At 45.2% G+C, this 19,663-nt stretch overlaps 1 protein-coding gene across 1 annotated transcript in view; it reads right to left on the bottom strand.

Annotated features, from left to right (window-relative positions):
- Nucleotides 1–2,688: 2,688 nt before the first annotated feature.
- Nucleotides 2,689–19,663, bottom strand: part of LOC117872757 (adenylate cyclase type 2-like) — a 149,567-nt gene continuing 132,592 nt past the window's right edge. The window contains exon 4 of the mRNA XM_034761515.1: nt 2,689–2,949. Coding sequence (XP_034617406.1) covers nt 2,926–2,949 — 24 coding nt within the window. The 3' untranslated portion in view covers nt 2,689–2,925. The remainder of the gene's footprint in view (nt 2,950–19,663) is intronic.

The raw sequence follows: 19,663 nt of genomic DNA, 5'->3' as shown, positions 1-19,663 counted from the left end.
CTTACATACCTTAACTTTCTGCTAAATAACTTTATCAAATCCTGGGCACATAAATAGCTTCTGGGTAAAGCAGTCACATTCCAACCTGTTCTCAGTGCACAACCTCTAGTAATATGACACAACAGCATGGAAATATTATTAACCACATTCTCCAAAGAAACTTTGTCATGATGAGCAGGGCTTACTGATTTTTATTAATCTATTGCCTTTTTTTCCAGAAAAAAAATCAGAGTTCTGGAAAGGGGCAGATGGGTTAAAAAAAAAAAAACAAGAAAAAAACCCCACAACAACGCTAAAGCCCACAGGCATTCTAGGAAAACAACTTCATAGAACAAATCTGGTCTGCAGTATAACATTTTATTTGTACTGAACAAAACCTGGAAGGAATTTTCATACCCCATTGCCTTTTAAGGGTGAGAAAAAATAGGGTGTAAGGCATATAAATGCTCCATTCCTTAAAAAATAAAAAAAATTAATAAAGTCAAGCATTTTTCATGCTTACAAGGATTTCCTTACGAAGAAAAAGGAATTCCTATAAATGAGGGGGAAATGTCATTCTAATGATTACATACCATCATAGAATATTAGGGTTGGAAGAGATGTGAGGAGGTCATCTAGTCCAATCCCCTGCTCAAAGCAGGACCAACACCAACTAAATCATCCCAGCCAAGGCTTTGTCAAGCCGGGCCTTAAAAACGTCTAAAGATGGAGATTACACCACCTCCCTAGGTAACCGATTCCAGTGCTTCACCACCCTCTTAGTGAAAAAGTTTTTCCTAATATCCAACCTAAACCTCCCCCACTGCAATTTGAGACCATTGCTTCTTGTTCTGTCATCTGCTAACACTGAGAACAGCCTAGCTCCATCCTCTATGGAACCCCCCTTCAGGTAGTTGAAGGCTGCTATCAAATCCCCCCACACTCTTCTCTTCTGCAGACTAAATAACCTCAGTTCCCTCAGCCTCTCCTTGTAAGTCATGTGCCCCAGCCCCCTAATCATTTTCGTTGCCCTCCAATTTGTCCACATCTCTTCTGTAGTGGGGGGAGCAAAACTAGATGCAATACTCCAGGTGTGCCCTCACCAGTGTCAACAGAGGGGAATAATCACTTCCCTCGATCTGCTGGCACACCTCCTACTAATACAGCCCAATATGCCATTGGCCTTCTTGGCAACAAGGGCACACAGCTGACTCATATCCATCTTCTCGTTCACTGTAATCCCCAGGTCCTTTTCTGCAGAACTGCTGCTTAGCCAGTCAGTCCCCAGCCTGTAGCGGTACATGGGATTCTTCCTTCCTATGCGCAGGACTCTGCACTTGTTCTTGTTGAACCTTATCAGATTTCTTTTGGCCCAATCCTCCAATTTTTCTAGGTCACTCTGGACCCTATCCCTACCCTCCAGTGGATCTATCTCTCCCCAAATCTTAGTGTCATCTGCAAACTTGCTGAGGGTGCAATTAATCCCATCATCCAGATAATTAATAAAATGTTGAACAAAACCGGCCCCAGGACCAACCTCTGGGGCACTCCGCTTGATACCGGCTGCCAACTAGACATCGAACCATTGATCACTACCCGTTGAGGCCGACAATCTAGCCAGCTTTCTATCCACCTTATAGTCCATTCATCTAATCCATATTTTTTTAATTTGCTGGCAAGAATACTGTGGGAGACCGTATCAAAAGCTTTGCTAAAGTCAAGATAGATCACATCCACCACTTTCCCCATATCCACAGAGCCAGTTATCTCATAATAGAAGGCAGTCAGGTTGGTCAAGCATGACTTGCCCTTGGTCAATCCATGTTGACTGTTCCTGATCACCTTCCTCTCCTCCAAGTGCTTCAAAATGGATTCCTTGAATACCAGCTCCATGATTTTGCCGGGGACTGAGGTGAGGCTGACCGGTCTGTAGTTCCCCGGGTTCTCTTTCTTTCCTTTTTTAAATATGAGCACTATATTTGCCTTTTTCCAGTCGTCTGGGACCTCCACCGATAGCCAAGAGTTTTCAAAGCTAATGGCCAATGGCTCTGCAATCACATCAGCCAACTCCCTCAGCACCCTTGGATGCATTAGTCCTGGACCCATGGACTTGTGCATGTCCAGCTTTTTTAAATAGTCCTTAATCTGTTCTTTCACTACTGAGGGCTGCTCACCTCCTCCCCATACTGTGTTGCCCAAATCCTTTAGTTCTAGCATCTTCCTCATTGATTATCAGATAATGGGTCAGCCAACAGTCTGAGTCTGATTTATTCTGAGCCAGTGGAGCTGGGAGGGTCCAGGCACTGAAATCACGAGGCTGCTATTCCAAGGAAAGCAACTAAATTCCCTGTAAAGAAACCAGGAGAACTGATGCAAAACATACTCCATTCAAATAAGCACTATTTGGGTGCAGAGACCAGAGGTGGGACTTTGATTGTGAGATCAGTTCAAATGCAACAATTTCATTGGCCAGCAGCATTTCAGAGAGGGTGGATTCTTCAATTTGGTGTCAGAATGCCAGTGATTTCATCACTCTAGTATAGTCTGTCAGAACCAATCTCTGCCTCCCAGTATCAGAGTGAAGCAGAGATTAGGGCATCTAACAGCCTGGCTCCCCAGCTCTGCCAGAGCTTTGCCAGCCAGGACCTATCACTCTTACAGATGGGCTCAAGCCAAAGAACAAACAACTTGGGTCCAGATCTGTATTTGGCACCAGTTCTGCCAAGAAAAGGGGTATTGGGAAATGGGATTTTTATTTGTGTCCTTCTTCAGCTGAGCAGGGGAATGGATATCATCACCAAAATACATGATCTCCATAAGTGAGTCCAATGAGTCTCCTGAGTGCATTCAGAAAGGGGTGAGTGGAGATGTCAGTCAATTCTTCAGCTGCCATGGACTTGCTGCTTCTGTTTGTGTGTTATCTGGGAATTTGATTCAGGCCCATCTCTAGCCAATATGGCTCAATGGAGCCTGAAATGAAGAAACAGAAAATAAACGAGTAGAAATTAGGGGCTTACAAGTCTATAATTTAGCAAAGACCCTGAGAGTGACAGGGACAAGTTTTGTGTTAATAAGTACCTACCAGGTAATAGCAGAAAGAAAGAAAGAATTATTCACAGCCTCAAAGGGTAGTGCAATACAATCAACAACCCTAAAGCCAAGGAGGGCAACAGTTAGCTGAAACACCAGGGGAAACAATCACAGTAAAAGCAATTGTTTGGTGGAATAAACTACCAAGGGAGGTACCATCTCTGCAGAGATTCAACGGGGGTAAGTATGAATAAATAAATAATGCAAATACCAGTCAATAGGCAGCACAAGATAAGGTGTCCTATTCCTCATAATTTTGTCAAATATTTTCTCTTGTCCCTACTGGTATTTATGTTTTTGTCACCTTTTGACAATGTTAATTCCCAAACTGTCTCTTTTCCTCCTGTTTCTCTCTTGTCTGTTTTGCTTCATGGATCTTCTTGTCATGATCCCTTTGTGCCCTTTTAACACTTGCAAAGTGGACAGCTAAATCCTTTGTATTTTGTCCATAATCGAACAAAAACCTGTGTGGTCTTTCCCAGCAACACTGGGTCTGATTCTATTAAATTAATTCCCTTAAAGCAAGCCAGCAGTCTCTAGGTATGAGAAGAAGGACCCACAGCTAGGGGACAACGAATGAAGCCAAATAACATTTTAGGGGGAGAGATCAGTCAAAATGCAGCCACTTCACTGCTCAGCTGCAGTTCACAGTTGCTGTCATTATGGTGATGGCTTCACTAGAGTGTCACAATGGGGATTTTTCCATTCCATCTTTCTATTACAATCTCTCCTGTAACTGGGGCTCAGGCTGGGCCAGGGAGAGGTGCAGCCACAGTCACACCCATGGGCAGTTTACCATTGTTGCTATAATAATAATAATTAATAATAATATAATAATGACATTTTTTCCAAAAGTCCAACAGTACAAAAACACCAACACCATTCACACAAAGAGTAAATGAGAAAGAGAAAAACAACTGCAGTATCCAGAGAGCAGAGACCATTAGCAAAGCCCATGAGACCCTAGAGGCTGTTCAGATTCTGTCTCATACCCAAACCGGCTTCATCAACAGAGACTGAATTGTGTGTGAGTGTGTGTCACATTTAGGGCTGGGCTGTGAACACTTCACTCTCACTGAGGAGTGGTTACGCACAAATATTCCCACTGACTCAAGAAGGACTATTTGAATGAGTAAAAACTCATCAGGGTGAGTGAGCACTCTACTATTTGGCCCTTTGGCCATAGACTCTTTGCGGCAGGTTCACATCTTTGTCAGTGCACTGCATATATTTACAATATAGTTTAAGGGCCAAATTCTGCCACATGTAGGCTGAGTAGCACATTACTCTGCCAGAGATGCCACTGAAATGAATGGGGCTATTGTAGAGTAAGGTACTGCTCAAGATGAGTATGGGGGACTGAATCTGGCCCTAAGACATCTTAATCACCTTGAGTAGTACCTTATTGCTTATTAAGGAAATCAGTGAAACAACTCATGGAATAAAATACTACTCAACCTAAGTGTGGGCTGGTAAGAACTCCTCTGAGCTAAGGCAACAAATAATGAATAGTTTAACGAATAGACAGCAAGAGTGCATTCTGAAACTATGGAGAAAATGCACAATGTACTTAGGGCATATCATGAGGTGTTCTACAAATACCCAAGAATTCTTCCGTCCTATGGAATCCCTAAGCAACACCCCCCAAAAAATTTACAAAGAGAGACAGCTTACCTGTCAAAAACAGCAGGCCAAACAGAGCTCAAGATTAGTTATGCTAAAAATAATCTGTGAAATCCAAACATCAAGTAGTAATATCACATTAGAAGGCAAAAATACCAAGAAAGTACAACACTTCGACTCCCCAGGCAGCACCATATTTGCCAAAGGAGACCTCAAGATGGAAGTAATAACAAGGATAGGAAATGCTGTGGATACAACATTTACTAAACATAACATATTGGGAAAAAACATGACATTAGAACAAAACTGAGAAATTTAATTTCAAATGAAATCTCAGTGTTAATTTAGCTCAGAGAGAGTTGGACATCTATCAAAATGTTAGACAGAAAATTAGATGCCTTTGAAAATAAGTGCCTATAAGGGCATTGGTTGGACAGACTTCATTACCAACTAAGAGATCTGAGAAATCATCAACCAGCAGCTCATTTCCAACAGAATCAGGAGGAAGTGCTGGAGATATTTGGGGCATGTACTCCAGATGCCAACACACAGATGAAGCTGTCAAATGGAAAGCAACTGATGTGAGGAAATGAGGCTACCCGGGAGAAACCTTAAGAACTCTTAGCAGGGAAGGCAAAATAGTCAATCTCAACACCATAGAGCAGATGGAAGCATCAGCAAATGACACAGCGGAATGGAAGAGACCAGTTTCTGTCCTGTGTACCAACACTGGTTTGAAAAGGACATAATTTAATGGAATAGACAAGTGGTCTTGATGTGTTTCCTAAGCACCTTCAGGGAAATACAACTCATTTTGTTGGTAGGTGCAAACAAGATTAAGTCAAGACAAGGCTAATAAACTAACATTTTAATACACATCTGGATCTAAGTGGAGCGTTTGGGTGAAGAGGAATGTGGAATATAGAAAATTCCAGATGCAGAGGAGTGTGTTGCTGCATTATGCAAGCTGGCTTTCCACTGTATATCATTCATCTCTAGAAATCTAGTCCAATGGGCCAAACTCCTTTTAAGTATGATAGGAAAAACAGCTGACAAAACTGTAGTTATTTGGTTACTTGCTGTTATGCCTATCACAATGGGCCTGACCCAACATTCAGTAGAGTCAGTGGAAAGGAGCCTGCTGACTTCATTGAGAGCTGATCCATTGCCATGATCATTGTCTTTAAGCACTAGCCCACTGTTTTTAAGCATTAGAAAAAATTGCTTTCACTAATACAAAATTTCAAAACTGCTATCTATACTTAGGTTACACATCAATGAATAAGGGAAATCTTTTGCTAATCACCCTGAGTTGAATCAATTTAACAATTATGGGATTTTGGTTCAGCAATACACAGAGGGGCAGAAAGTGAAAAGTGAGAGGAAGATGAATTTATAGCTGCTCTTCAGGAACATGGATTTCTTACCTATGCAACTAGCTACACTTTATGTAAGAGAAGGTTACTTACCTGTAACTGGAGGGTCTTCAAGATGTGTGTCCCTATCAACACTATTATCTTTATCAACCAAACAATTTACCAAAGGTTGTGATGGATTCTCCAGCACTGACAATTTTAAAATCAAGATTGGATGTTTTTCTAAAAGATCTAAATTATCACAATGGTCTCTTCCGGCCTTGGAATCTATGAATCACCCTAAATCCAGTTTGTATCTGCATTGTTGGGGTAGTTCTCTATCAATACATTGTGTGAGGGATTTTTTATTTATACAATGGCCCTAAAGCAGTGTTTCCCAAACTTGGGACGCCGCTTGTGTAGGGAAAGCCCCTGGCGGGCCAGGCCGGTTTGTTTACCTGCCGCGTCCGCAGGTTCGGCCGATCGCGGCTCCCACTGACCACGGTTCGCTGCTCCAGGCCAATGGGAGCTCCTGGAAGCGGTGCAGGCCGAGGGACATACTGGCCACCGCTTCCAACAGCTCCCATTGGCCTGGAGCAGCGAACCGCGGCCAGCGGGAGCCTCGATCGGCCAAACCTGCGTACACGGCAGGTAAACAAACCAGCCCGGCCCACCAGGGGCTTTCCCTACACAAGCGGCGTCACAAGTTTGGGAAACACTGCCCTAAAGGGTATCTTATTCAGCTGCCCGTTAGCTAGAGGAAGCTTCACACTGTGAAAAAGAGATAACGAGCCTCATTTGTGGCAAGTATCCCTTCTATGTAGTCATGTGAGGGCAATAGGAAAAAATCAAGGCCCAAGAATATGAAGACATCTTTAGAAATCATTAGTTGATATTAATCTAACAGCCTCTTCTGGGATAACCTCCTCTGACCACCAACCTACACATCAGACATTTCTCTAGGAAAATAAATGGGCACAGAATTCTCTGCGCATATAAATGGGCAGTTTCATTCAGTCTTGCCCATTTACACCACCCAAGACCTTAGCCCCTTTTTTTGTTATAGTTAATCTACTGATACTGTGCTTCTATTTTTTACTGATAATTTAACATTTTTTAATGTCATCATCTATTAAGGTGCTCACTTAACACTCTGAAGTTCAAATTAGCATGCTAAATAAAATACTCTTTTTTATATGCTGTAGTGTGAATTTGAGCATCCAGACATAGATTATGGAGGCCCTATTAAGGAGCGTGTGTTTGAAAATCAATCTCACTGTATGATATTGTGAATTTTGTACCATGATTTTTTAAGTAGTTACAATAGATAAAGGCTTATGAGGTATTATCAATTCTGAAAGAATTATCTACTAGAATAAATATGTAGATATGACAGTTCCTGGGATACCCAGAGATGTGAATCACCTTGTTATCTCCTGCCTCTATAATGAGGGACTCTTGCTTGTGGTAACTGGCTGCTACCTCTCTAACACTGACAGCCTTTCAGCCACTCAAGCGCTCTTCTTGGGGATATGTCAGCCCTGTCATAAGAACATAAGAACATAAAAACGGCCGTACTAGGTCAGACCAAAGGTCCATCTAGCCCAGTATCTTGTCTACCGACAGTGGCCAATCCCAGGTACCCCAGAGGGAGTGAACCTAACAGGTAATGATCAAGTCATCTCTCTCCTGCCATCTATCTCCACCCTCTGACAAACAGAGTCTAGGGACACCATTCCTTACCCATCGTGGCTAACAGCCATTAATGGACTTAACCTCCATGAATTTATCCTTTATTTATCTTGCAGGTTAACAATAGGTGCACCCAAGTCCCTGTGTCCCTTCAGCCCCTGACAATGACTATTGACAGAAATCGCAGATCCTAATCCTCTAACGGTGCAGAGGACCTCAGTTTGCCAGTTTTGCCTTAAACCACAGCTCCTGTAACCCACACAACAATAGTAATGAAACAAAAGAAAGTGTATTTAAGAAAGAATAGAGATTCCTAGAAACAAGAGACAGTGATGGAAACAAATTGTTAAGTAGAAAACAAAATCATAAAAAATGAGCTAGAGCCTACATTTATTAATAGTTACCTTTCCTATATATAAAGTAGCCTTCTCCCTACCCACACCCCGTCCAACAATGTTTAGTTTGTTGCAAAGCTGGCTGGCTTCACAGTAACCAGGAGCCAAACTTTCATGAAAAACATCCCTGCTCAACAAGATATCTCCTCAGTGAATGGATAGAGAGTGCCACTCCCTACTCTGTGTTATACTGAAACAATCTTTCGTCTTTATTCATAGGCAGCGCAATCCCCTGTTTGTTGTAATGTTCCTTTTTTATCTTCAAGTGCTTTTGATTGTTTTCAGTTGTCTTTGATGGTTTTCCATTGACTGTTTGGGATGTGGTGATGATAGACAATTGGGAAGTACATTACATCATTAACTAATCAAGGAGGGATGGCAATACCCTCCTGAAGGAATAGGTCATCACTCCTTGGTGATTCCATTTAACCTTAAAACCATAAAGGCATAAACTTCAATATAATTACATTATTCCATAAATATTACTTGTACACACATCATGCCATGATTATGAACATTGATAATTTTTAAGCTTTCAACAAAGACCTAACATGCTATCCTTCATGGACAAATACCCTGTATGCTATGCATTTGATGAAGTGAGTGTGTCAGGTCTGAGACGAGAGTTGTTTGCAAAGAACAGGGAACCTTTTGCCAAAGGGCCTATGTGACACAGTAGTCATTTGTGAAATACGTATATTTATGTTACTTTGGAGATTTTAGCATAGAATTTGTAAATCCATATCTAAGTCGGTAATTGTAAAGGGTTGTGAGGGCTTGAGGTGGGTCTGAGAATAAGCTCTCAGTCCCTATAAAAATGTTCCAAGTGGCCAGCATAACATATAGCCTCTGACAACCAAACTCCTAACTCTTGCCTTCTCATGGCCCAGGTGTTCCAAACAAAAAGCGGGGGTGTGAAAGGTGTGTGTCTAGCAATTTAAAACCAGACTTCTCAAGGCAGGTGGAGCCTTTTAGCTGTGGCAGGCAACTCACCCAGAAGAAGGAAGATTCCAATTTAAACCATCTTAAGTTGTGAACAATTTTTTTTTTTGACAGCTGGGCAACAGCAGAAATCCTGAGGAGCTCTGGAGAGCCAATTGGAAACCACATATGTACTCCTGAAAACAAACTTTGGAGATTTTAGCGGCGAACAGCAGAGGCTAACAGCGGGAGTTTGCCTGGGAGCTGTCCGAGAGGAGGTACGCTAAGTGCTGCATTAGGGGGGCTGTGTTGGTGAGTATCTGAGTGTCTGCTGCTGGGACAGTTGGTCAGTTTGACCGTGTGCTTGATTGCTTGCTTGTTTGTTTGAAAAGTGTGAATTGGGAGTGCTTTGTTCAGGTGGGCCTTGAGTGGGCCTGACTGGTATATAAGGGCAGTCAGCAGCAAACCAGCTGAGCTGCGAACAGCAGAGGCTAACAGCAGGAGTTTGCCTGGGAGTTCGCCTGGGGAGAGCGCACTGAGGCTTTCATCTGCAGGTTTCTCTGAGTAGTTCCTGAAACAGTTGAGGAAGTTCTTAAGAGGACGGTGATATGGAAGGTGAGCGATCAGTTGTTGTAACCTGCACAGGTTGTGCCATGTTTGTCTTTCTTCCACAGGACAGAAGCGACTTTGTCTGTACAAAGTGCAAGCTGGTCTCCATATTGGAAGAGAAGGTTCGAGGGCTGGAGAAACGAGTATCGACTCTGCGTTGCATAAGGGAAAATAAAGATTTCCTGGACAGACGTCAGGAGATGCTTCTACGGCCACAATGTTCTGAAGATTCAGAGCAGGCGCAGCAAGGACAGAAGGATTGTGAAGAGGCTTGGCAGCATGTGACCTCCAGAAGGAGAAAGAGGAGCGTCCATGCACCAGCAATGGAGATACAGGTGAGCAATCGTTTCCATGTTCTCTCTACAGGTACTAATGCGGAGAGTGGACTAGATGACCCATCTGAGGGAAGGGAGCAGAAGGAGACTCCACCGATTGGAAGGCAAAAGATGCACTGTCCTAGGGATGGGGGTTCCACGACCACCACTCCCAAGAGGAGGAGGAGGGTGGTGGTGGTCGGGGACTCCTTCCTCAGAGGGACTGAGTCATCTATCTGCCGCCCCGACCGGGAGAACCGAGAGGTCTGCTGCTTGCCAGGAGCTAGGATACACGATGTGACGGAGAGACTGCCGAGACTCATCAAGCCCTCGGATCGCTACCCTTTCTTGCTTCTCCACGTGGGCACCAATGATACTGCCAAGAATGACCTTGAGCAGATCACTGCAGACTACGTGGCTCTGGGAAGAAGGATAAAGGAGTCTGAGGTGCAAGTGGTGTTCTCGTCCATCCTCCCTGTGCAAGGAGAAGGCCGGGTTAGAGACCGTCGAATCGTGGAAGTCAACGAATGGCTACGCAGGTGGTGTCGAAGAGAAGGCTTTGGATTCTTCGACCATGGGATGGTGTTCCAAGAAGGAGGAGTGCTTGGCAGAGACGGGCTCCACCTAACGAAGAGAGGGAAGAGCATCTTCGGCAGCAGGCTGGCTAACCTAGTGAGGAAGGCTCTAAACTAGGTTCACCAGGGGAAGGAGACCAAAGCCCTGAGGTAAGTGGGGAAATGCGATCCTGGGAGGAAGCACAAGCAGGAGAGCGCAAGAGGGGAGGACTCCTGGCTCATGCTGAGAAAGAGGGATGATCAATGAGTTATCTTAAGTGCCTATACGCAAATGCAAGAAGCCTGGGAAACAAGCAGGGAGAACTGGAAGTCCTGGCACAGTCAGGGAACTATGATGCGATTGGAATAACAGAGACTTGGTGGGATAACTCACATGACTGGAGTACTGTCATGGATGGATATAAACTGTTCAGGAAGGACAGGCAGGGCAGAAAAGGTGGGGGAGTTGTGTTGTATGTAAGAGAGGAGTATGACTGCTCAGAGCTCCGGTATGAAACTGCAGAAGAACCTGAGAGTCTCTGGATAAAGTTGAGAAGTGTGAGCAACAAGGGTGATGTCGTGATTGGAGTCTGCTATAGACCACCAGACCAGGGGGATGAGGTGGATGAGGCTTTCTTCTGGCAACTAGCAGAAGTTGCTAGATCGCAGGCCCTGGTTCTCATGGAGACTTTAATCACCCTGATATCTGCTGAGAGAGCAATACAACGGTGCACAGACAATCCAGGAAGTTTTTGGAAAGTGTAGGGGACAATTTCCTGGTGCAAGTGCTGGAGGAACCAACTAGGGGCAGAGCTTTTCTTGACCTGCTGCTCACAAACAGGGAAGAATTAGTAGGGGAAGCAAAAGTGGATGGGAACATGGGAGGCAGTGATCATGAGATGGTCGAGTTCAGGATCCTGACACAAGGAAGAAAGGAGAGCAGCAGAATACGGACCCTGGACTTCAGAAAAGCAGACTTTGACTCCCTCAGGGAACAGATGGGCAGGATCCCCTGGGAGAATAACATGAAGGGCAAAGGGGTCCAGGAGAGCTGGCTGTATTTTAAAGAATCCTTATTGCGGTTGCAGGAACAAACCATCCCAATGTGTAGAAAGAATAGTAAATATGGCAGGCGACCAGCTTGGCTAAACAGTGAAATCCTTGCTGATCTTAAACGCAAAGAAAAAGCTTACAAGAAGTGGAAGATTGGACAAATGACCAGGGAGGAGTATAAAAATATTGCTCAGGCATGCAGGAGTGAAACCAGGAAGGCCAAATCACACTTGGAGCTGCAGTTAGCAAGAGATGTTAAGAGTAACAAGAAGGGTTTCTTCAGGTATGTTAGCAACAAGAAGAAAATCAAGGAAAGTGTGGGCCCCTTACTGAATGAGGGAGGCAACCTAGTGACCGAGGATGTGGAAAAAGCTAATGTACTCAATGATTTTTTTGCCTCTGTCTTCACGAACAAGGTCAGCTCCCAGATTGCTGCACTGGGCAGTACAGTATGGGGAGAAGGTGACCAGCCCTCTGTGGAGAAAGAAGTGGTTCGGGACTATTTAGAAAAACTGGACATGCACAAGTCCATGGGGCCGGATGCGCTGCATCCGAGGGTGCTAAAGGAGTTGGCGGGTGAGATTGCAGAGCCGTTAGCCATTATTTTTGAAAACTCATGGCAATCGGGGGAGGTCCCAGATGACTGGAAAAAGGCTAATGTAGTGCCCATCTTTAAAAAAGGGAAGAAGGAGAATCCGGGGAACTACAGGCCAGTCAGCCTCACCTCAGTCCCTGGAAAAATCATGGAGCAGGTCCTCAAGGAATCAATTATGAAACATTTAGAGGAGAGGAAAGTAATCAGGAACAGTCAGCATGGATTCACGAAGGGGAAGTCATGCCTGACTAACCTAATTGCCGTCTATGATGAGATAACTGGCTCTGTGGATGAGGGGAAAGCAGTGGATGTGTTATTCCTTGACTTTAGCAAAGCTTTTGATACCGTCTCCCACAGTATTCTTGCCTCCAAGTTAAAGAAGTATGGGCTGGATGAATGGACTGTAAGGTGGATAGAAAGCTGGCTAGATCATCGGGCTCAACTGGTAGTGACCAATGGCTCCATGTCTAGTTGGCAGCCGGTTTCAAGCGGAGTGCCCCAAGGGTCGGTCCTGGGGCCGGTTTTGTTTAATATCTTTATTAATGATCTGGAGGATGGTGTAGACTGCACTCTCAGCAAGTTTGCAGATGACACTAAACTGGGAGGAGTGGTAGATACACTAGAGGGTAGGGATCGGATACAGAGGGACCTAGACAAATTAGAGGATTGGGCCAAAAAAAACCTGATGAGGTTCAACAAGGAGAAGTGCAGAGTCCTGCACTTAGGACGGAAGAATCCCATGCACTGCTACAGACTAGGGACCGAATGGCTAGGTAGCAGTTCTGCAGAAAAGGACCTAGGGGTCACAGTGGACGAGAAGCTGGATATGAGTCAACAGTGTGCTCTTGTTGCCAAGAAGGCTAACGGCATTTTGGGCTGTATAAGTAGTGGCATTGCCAGCAGATCGAGAAACGTGATCGTTCCCCTTTATTCGATATTGGTGAGGCCTCATCTGGAATACTGTGTCCAGTTTTGGGCCCGACACTACAAGAAGGATGTGGAAAAATTGGAAAGAGTCCAACGGAGGGCAACAAAAATGATTAGGGGTCTGGAGCACATGACTTATGAGGAGAGGCTGAGGGAACTGGGATTGTTTAGTCTCCAGAAGAGAAGAATGAAGGGGGATTTGATAGCAGCCTTCAACTACCTGAAGGGGGTTCCAAAGAGGATGGAGCTCAGTTGTTCTCAGTGGTGGCAGATGACAGAACAAGGAGCAATGGTCTCAAGTTGCAGTGGGGGAGGTCCAGGTTGGATATTAGGAAAAACTATTTCACTAGGAGGGTGGTGAAACACTGGAATGCGTTACCTAGGGAGGTGGTGGAGTCTCCTTCCTTGGAGGTTTTTAAGGCCCGGCTTGACAAAGCTCTGGCTGGGATGATTTAGTTGGGAATTGGTCCTGCTTTGAGCAGGGGGTTGGACTAGATGACCTCTTGAGGTCCCTTCCAACCCTGATATTCTATGATTCTATGATTCTAACTGGATGGTGTAATATCCACTAAGGGGGAAGCAGCATCCAGCCACTTGTCTTGGCAGGCCTTGCCAGCTGGAGACCTACATCATGGCATTAATGTGACATTCTGGTATAAGGGGAGGACTAGTCTGGCCTACATATTGCCCCACCAGAACCTTTTGCAAACATTGAGAGGGATATTTAGCCCCAGATCAGGAGTTTGCCTGCCTCAAGCCTGGCAGCCCAGGCCAAGAGTATTCCCAGTTACTGGCATCCAGTTGTCTTCCCAGAGGTGGGGAGAACAGCTCAAAAGGTGATTCACCAAATGAAAATTCGGACTCGTGAAAGAAATGTCTAAAAAATCTTTGTGTCAGGTAAAGTCATGCAGCTGGACAAGATGAAGATCCAAAGAAACATCAACATACTCTGTGTGCAAGAGACCAGATAGAGGATAGTAACCAATAGCTATTAGCCAAAAGGATCAGAGACACAACTCTGTGCTTCGTGTGTCCCTTAACATCCAATTGCCAGAAGGTAGGACTGGATGACAGAGGATGGATCACTTAAAATTGCTCTGTTCTGTTTATTCCCCCTGAACCATCTGGCACTGGCCACAGTCAGAGACAGGACACTAGGCCAGATGGACTATTGGTCTGATGCAGTATGGCTGTTCTTATGCTCTTACGATAGTTAGGAAATATAGCCTGAGAATGTGTCTGGGCTGTAGGTTGTACTATGCAGGTGGTAGTGGAAGGAGAAATGGTGTAGGAGTGCTGGTTCATGACTAACTTTGTAAAACTGTTCAGCCAATCATCAGGGTGAATGACCATTTAATGGGCAGTCTGAATACAAACAAAGAAGTACTGGTTATTTATGGTATTGGTATACACCCCACAACAAGGCTGCCCTGAGGAAGAGAAGAGGATGTTGAGCAGAGCCTACAGAACCTAATGTACATGGTCAGACTAGAAAAGTTACTCCTCATCCTGGGACCTAGCTTTCAACCCTTGTATGGTCTCAAGTCAATCAGGCAATAAGCACATACTGGAACAGAACACAGAGAGTGTTGCACTGCTTGACACATATGTTTAGGCATCAGTGGGTGATTGACACTATTTGGTTTAAGAGATGAGAAAATCATCTTTATACATATCAAAGCAACAGAGCAAGCATGCAAATAGATTTCTTCCTCTCTTGAATGAACCAGAGGAAAATAGTTAAGGATTGTAAGGTTATCCAAAGTGAAATGATCACAACACAACAAAAGCCATTGATGGCAACTGTTGCAACTGGCAAATGGACTTGGTGTGAGTTTTGTTCCAAAACACATATAATGATCTGCACAACTTGGCAGCCTTGTGTCGGATCAATAAACGATCACCAGCCTCCCCAGTTCATGAACAATTCTCAAAGGTCACCAGTTCAGACAAGTCCGGACCGTCCAATGCCGCCCAGGCCCATTCCTCCGGTACCGCTCAGGCCTGTAAAGAAAAATCCCTTGTTCCCCTGAAATCCTCCAGTCTGCCTGACTCCTCTGCTTTTTCTTATACATGCAAAAATAACCTGAATAAGAATTGGGCCCGTTGCTTGCGCTCTAGCTCTAAAACTGTCCAAGCTCCCCTCCAAATCCTGCATACTGGGGGTCAAAAAGGGTGTCCCTCTTGGAGCTATAAACCCTGGATTTGCATAGAGCTCCATTCAATTGTAAAAGGCTTTCCAAAGCCCCTGGAAAATCCTACCAAATTCGCAGAGGAATTTTTGCTAGTATGCAACACCTATGAACCCTCTGAGGCAGACCTCCTGCAGCTGTGTAAGCTACTTGTAACCCCTAGCAAACATAAAAAATGGCTCACAGCAGCAAATTGGCCCATCAGTAAGCTCCACTCTAATTTGCCAGATACCGGTCCTGACGCTAAATACTGGAAAAAGTGTAAGGATCGAACTAAAAATCTACTTAAAGCCATCCCTCGAGTATAAACTCCTAAAACATCCAACTGGATGGCCATACACTGCTGTAAACAGCAACAGGAAAAAAACCTGGGCGACTATCACACCCAGCTAACTGATGTTTTTCTGCAACATTCTGGTATACAGCAACCAGATGAAAATGGACAGGGCGCCCTGGCTCATGCATTTGTTAATGGTCTCCTACCTGCTATTGGCAGTATGCGAAAGCGAATAAGTATTGGGTGAAAAACTGAAACCATGGACAAATTGCAAACAGTGGCAGAGCACTGCCAATGCACTCTGAAAGGAAAGGAGGAACAGTCCTCTCAAAAATTAATGGCCCTGCAAATACAACATTATTCAGGGCAGGGCAAACAGTGTCGGGGATGGGGAAGGTTCCAGGGACGTGGTTGCGGGAGGGGTCATGGAACTGGATTTTCGGGTTTTGGGGATGTTTGTAATTACTGTAAGCAGCCCAGACATTGGAAGAACGAGTGTCCGAGCCGGCCTGATAGCTCTGTAAATAACCAGATAGACCCCCTGTCAGCACAGCCCGACAGTCCCCAGCCTTACTTTGTCCCACAGCAATAACGGAACGCCAGGGAACCTCAGGAAATTTTAGCTTCTTTATTACCTCTCACTCCCACGGGTAAGTGTGTTTTGACTATTAATACTCTTTATCTCCATTTCCTTGTTAATACAGGAGCTTCACTCTCTGCAGTTCGTACTACCGATCTGTCTGCGGTTCCCCGTTCCGAAAAACCCGTGTCCGCTGTGGGTATTACGGGAATCCTAACCCCTTATCCCCTTTCAAACCTCTACTGGTCCAGGTTGGTCCCCTTTCCGTGGATCATGCATTCCTTCTCTCTGATTCCACTCTGGTAAATCTTTTGGGTTGGGATCTGTTATGTAAACTTGGCTGTACCATCTATTGTTCCCCAGATGGTGTCTACTGACAAATCCCCCAGTCCTCTCTGAGTAATTCTGTGGCCTCCCTGCTGTCTAAAACTCCCCTTTCCACTCCAGTCCCCTGTTACCCATTAATCCCGTCCCTTAAACACCTAATTTCACAAGTCCCATCCTCTCTGTGGCCAACCCACCTATCTGAAGTGGGCAGCTTAAATACTGACCCTGTCTGCATTACTGTTGACTCCTCCAAACCCCTGCCTCGCCTGTCTCAATACCCTTTAAACCCTGAAGCAGAGGCTGGCATTGCTCCGGTCATGACCGTCCTGCAGGAACAAGGTATTATTGTCCCCTGCTCCAGCCCCTGTAACACCCCTATCCTCGAAAAGCTAATGGTAAATCATGGCAGTTTGTTCAGAATCTTCGAGCCATTAACCGCATTGCTATACCCGCCTTTCCTGTTGTCCCTAACCCAGCAACAATTCTGGCTTCTATCCCACCAGGTGCAACTCATTTTACTGTTGTTAATTTGTGCTCTGCTTTCTTTTCTGTCCAGGTTCACCCTGACTCCCAGTATCTTTTTGCCTTTTCTTGCAAGGGGCAGCAGTACACATGGACCATGCTCCCTCAGGGGTATACTAAAAGCCCATCTTACTTTTCCCAAGCATTAGCCCCAAACCTTGTTAACCTTGTTTTTCCATCCAGGTCCACTCTAGTCCAATATGTAAATTATCTACTCCTCTGTTCCCCTTCGTTGTCTGCCTCAGAAACTAATTCGTTAGTGCTCCTTACTGCCCTAGCAAAAAAGGGTCACAAGGCTTCTCGCTCTAAGCTACAGCTCTGTCAAGCCTTTATCACATACCTTGGCTTTCTCCTCTCCCAGGGTTCCCGTACACTTTCTACTGCCCACGTCCAATCTATCCTCAACTTTTCCCGACCCCACTCCCCATGTCAGGTACAAAAGTTTTTGGGCATGGCTGAATTTTGTAGGCAATAAATTCCCCAATATGCCTCCCTTGCAAAACCTCTCCAGAAACACACTCAAGTCTCTGTCTTGACCCCATGCCGTGGCCCCCTAAGGCCAACTCTGCCTTTGTTTCCCTCAAACAGGGTTTGGCTTCTACCCCTGCCTTAGGGCTGCCTGACTAGTCTAAGCCTTTTACCCTTTTCTGCCACAAACAATCTGGGTGTGCACTGGAAGTCCTCACTCAGATGCACGGAGACAAAAAACGCCCAGTGGCTTATTTCTCTGCCACTTTGAACCCTATTGCCCAAGGCTTACCCCTCCCTGCCTGCGTGCTGTGGCTGCTGCAGTGCGCCTAGTCAAAATGTCCAAATCCCTTGTCCTCCGCTCTCCTCTTACCCTCATGGTACCTCACTCTGTAAAAACTCTCCTGCTACAACATAACACAGGCCACCTCTCCTCCGCCTGCCTTACCAGGTATAAACTTTTACTACTGTCGGCTTCATATATCACCATAAAGTGTTTTTCTCAGTTAAACCCTGCCACTCTACTTCCTTTGTCTAATAACGGTAATTCCCACGACTGCCTTGCAACTATCTCTGCTGTTACCATCCTCTGACCTTTCTAATGTCCCTCTCCCTAACTCTGACCTTTTTTTGTTTACTGATGGTTCCTGTTTTCAAGACAACCAAGGTCGTCTCCATGCAGAATACACTGTAGTTTCACTCTCTAAAACTCTAAAAGCTGTGACTTTACCTTCTGTAACCTCAGCGCAAGTCGCCGAATTAGCTGCCCTCACCCGTGCCTGCTTTTTGGCGGAGAAACGCTCTGCCACTATTTACACTGACTCCCGCTATGCTTTTGGGGTTGTACATAACTTTGGCACCCTCTGGCAAGCTCGGGGTTTCCTTACCTCCGCCGGTACCCCTATCAAAAATGGTCCCTACATCGCTGCTCTCCTGTATGCAGTTTTACTTCTGTCTGCCCTAGCTATTGTTAAGTGCCCTGGCCACTCAATGGCGGATACTGATGTTGCTAAGTGTAATGCATTTGCTAACGTCTCTGCTAAACATGCTGCTGCCATAGAACCTTCCCCAAATGCATTTCTAGGTTCCCTTTCTGTCCCCTTTGCCAAAAAAACCTCCTGGGTTGCCCAGGGTTGCTCTCTACATCCTAATTCCCTTTGGCATTCACCTACTGGCACCTTTGTGCTCCTCTTTTCACTCTAGCCATCTCTGGCTGCCCTGCTACACGGTGTTTCGCATGTCAGAAAGGAGGGGATGGTCTCTGCTGTAACTAAGGCAGGATGGTGGGCCCCCCCATTTCAGCTCTTTTGCAGCCCGCCACTGTGCTGCCTGTACCACTTGCCAAAGCCACAATATTGGTAAACCTGTAAAAGTGGCTCAGGGTTTCCGGGGCCTGCCCCAAGCACCATTCTTGCATTGGCAACTTGATTTTGTACAAATGCCTAAGTGTCAACAATATACATTTATTTTGGTTATGGTATGTTTATTTTCTGGTTGGATCGAAGCCTTTCCTTGTCACAAGGCTGACTCACTGTCTGTTGCCAAATGTTTGTTAAATCATATTATGCCTCCCAAGGAAATCCCTGCCACTCTGTCCAGTGATCGGGGTACACATTTTACCGGACAACTTGTTCAACACTTGGATCATGTATTACATATCACACACCTGTTGCACTGTCCCTACCACCCACAGAGCGCATGTGCAGTTGAAAGACAAAATGGTGTACTTAAAAATAAGCTTGCTAAAATTTGTAACTCTACAGGGTTAAGCTGGCCAGTAGCTTTACCGCTGGCCCTTATGGAAATGTGATCCACTCCATCCCAAAGGCATAAATTGAGTCCCTTTGAAATTGTTATGGGACGCCCTATGCGAGCTATGGCTACCATTACTCCAGTCCCAGACTTGAACTTGACTCACAGTATGCTCCTTCAATATTGCAAGGGATTAATGCAAGCCGTAAGTCACTTCCATTCACAGGTTCGAGCCGCCTGGCCAACAAAACCCACCTCTGACGCTTGCCACGACCTCGAGCCAGGTTATTGGGTCTACGTACGGCACCATCATCAAAAACACACCTTGAAGCCCCGGTGGAAGGGTCCTCATCAGGTACTGCTTACTACTGCTTAGGTTTCAGAGTAACAGCCGTGTTAGTCTGTATCCGCAAAAAGAAGAACAGGAGTACTTGTGGC

The sequence above is a fragment of the Trachemys scripta genome, chromosome 2 (genome assembly GCF_013100865.1).
Source record: "Trachemys scripta elegans isolate TJP31775 chromosome 2, CAS_Tse_1.0, whole genome shotgun sequence".
Classification (NCBI taxonomy): Eukaryota; Metazoa; Chordata; order Testudines; family Emydidae; genus Trachemys; species Trachemys scripta.
This window is presented reverse-complemented; position numbering and strand designations above follow the sequence as displayed.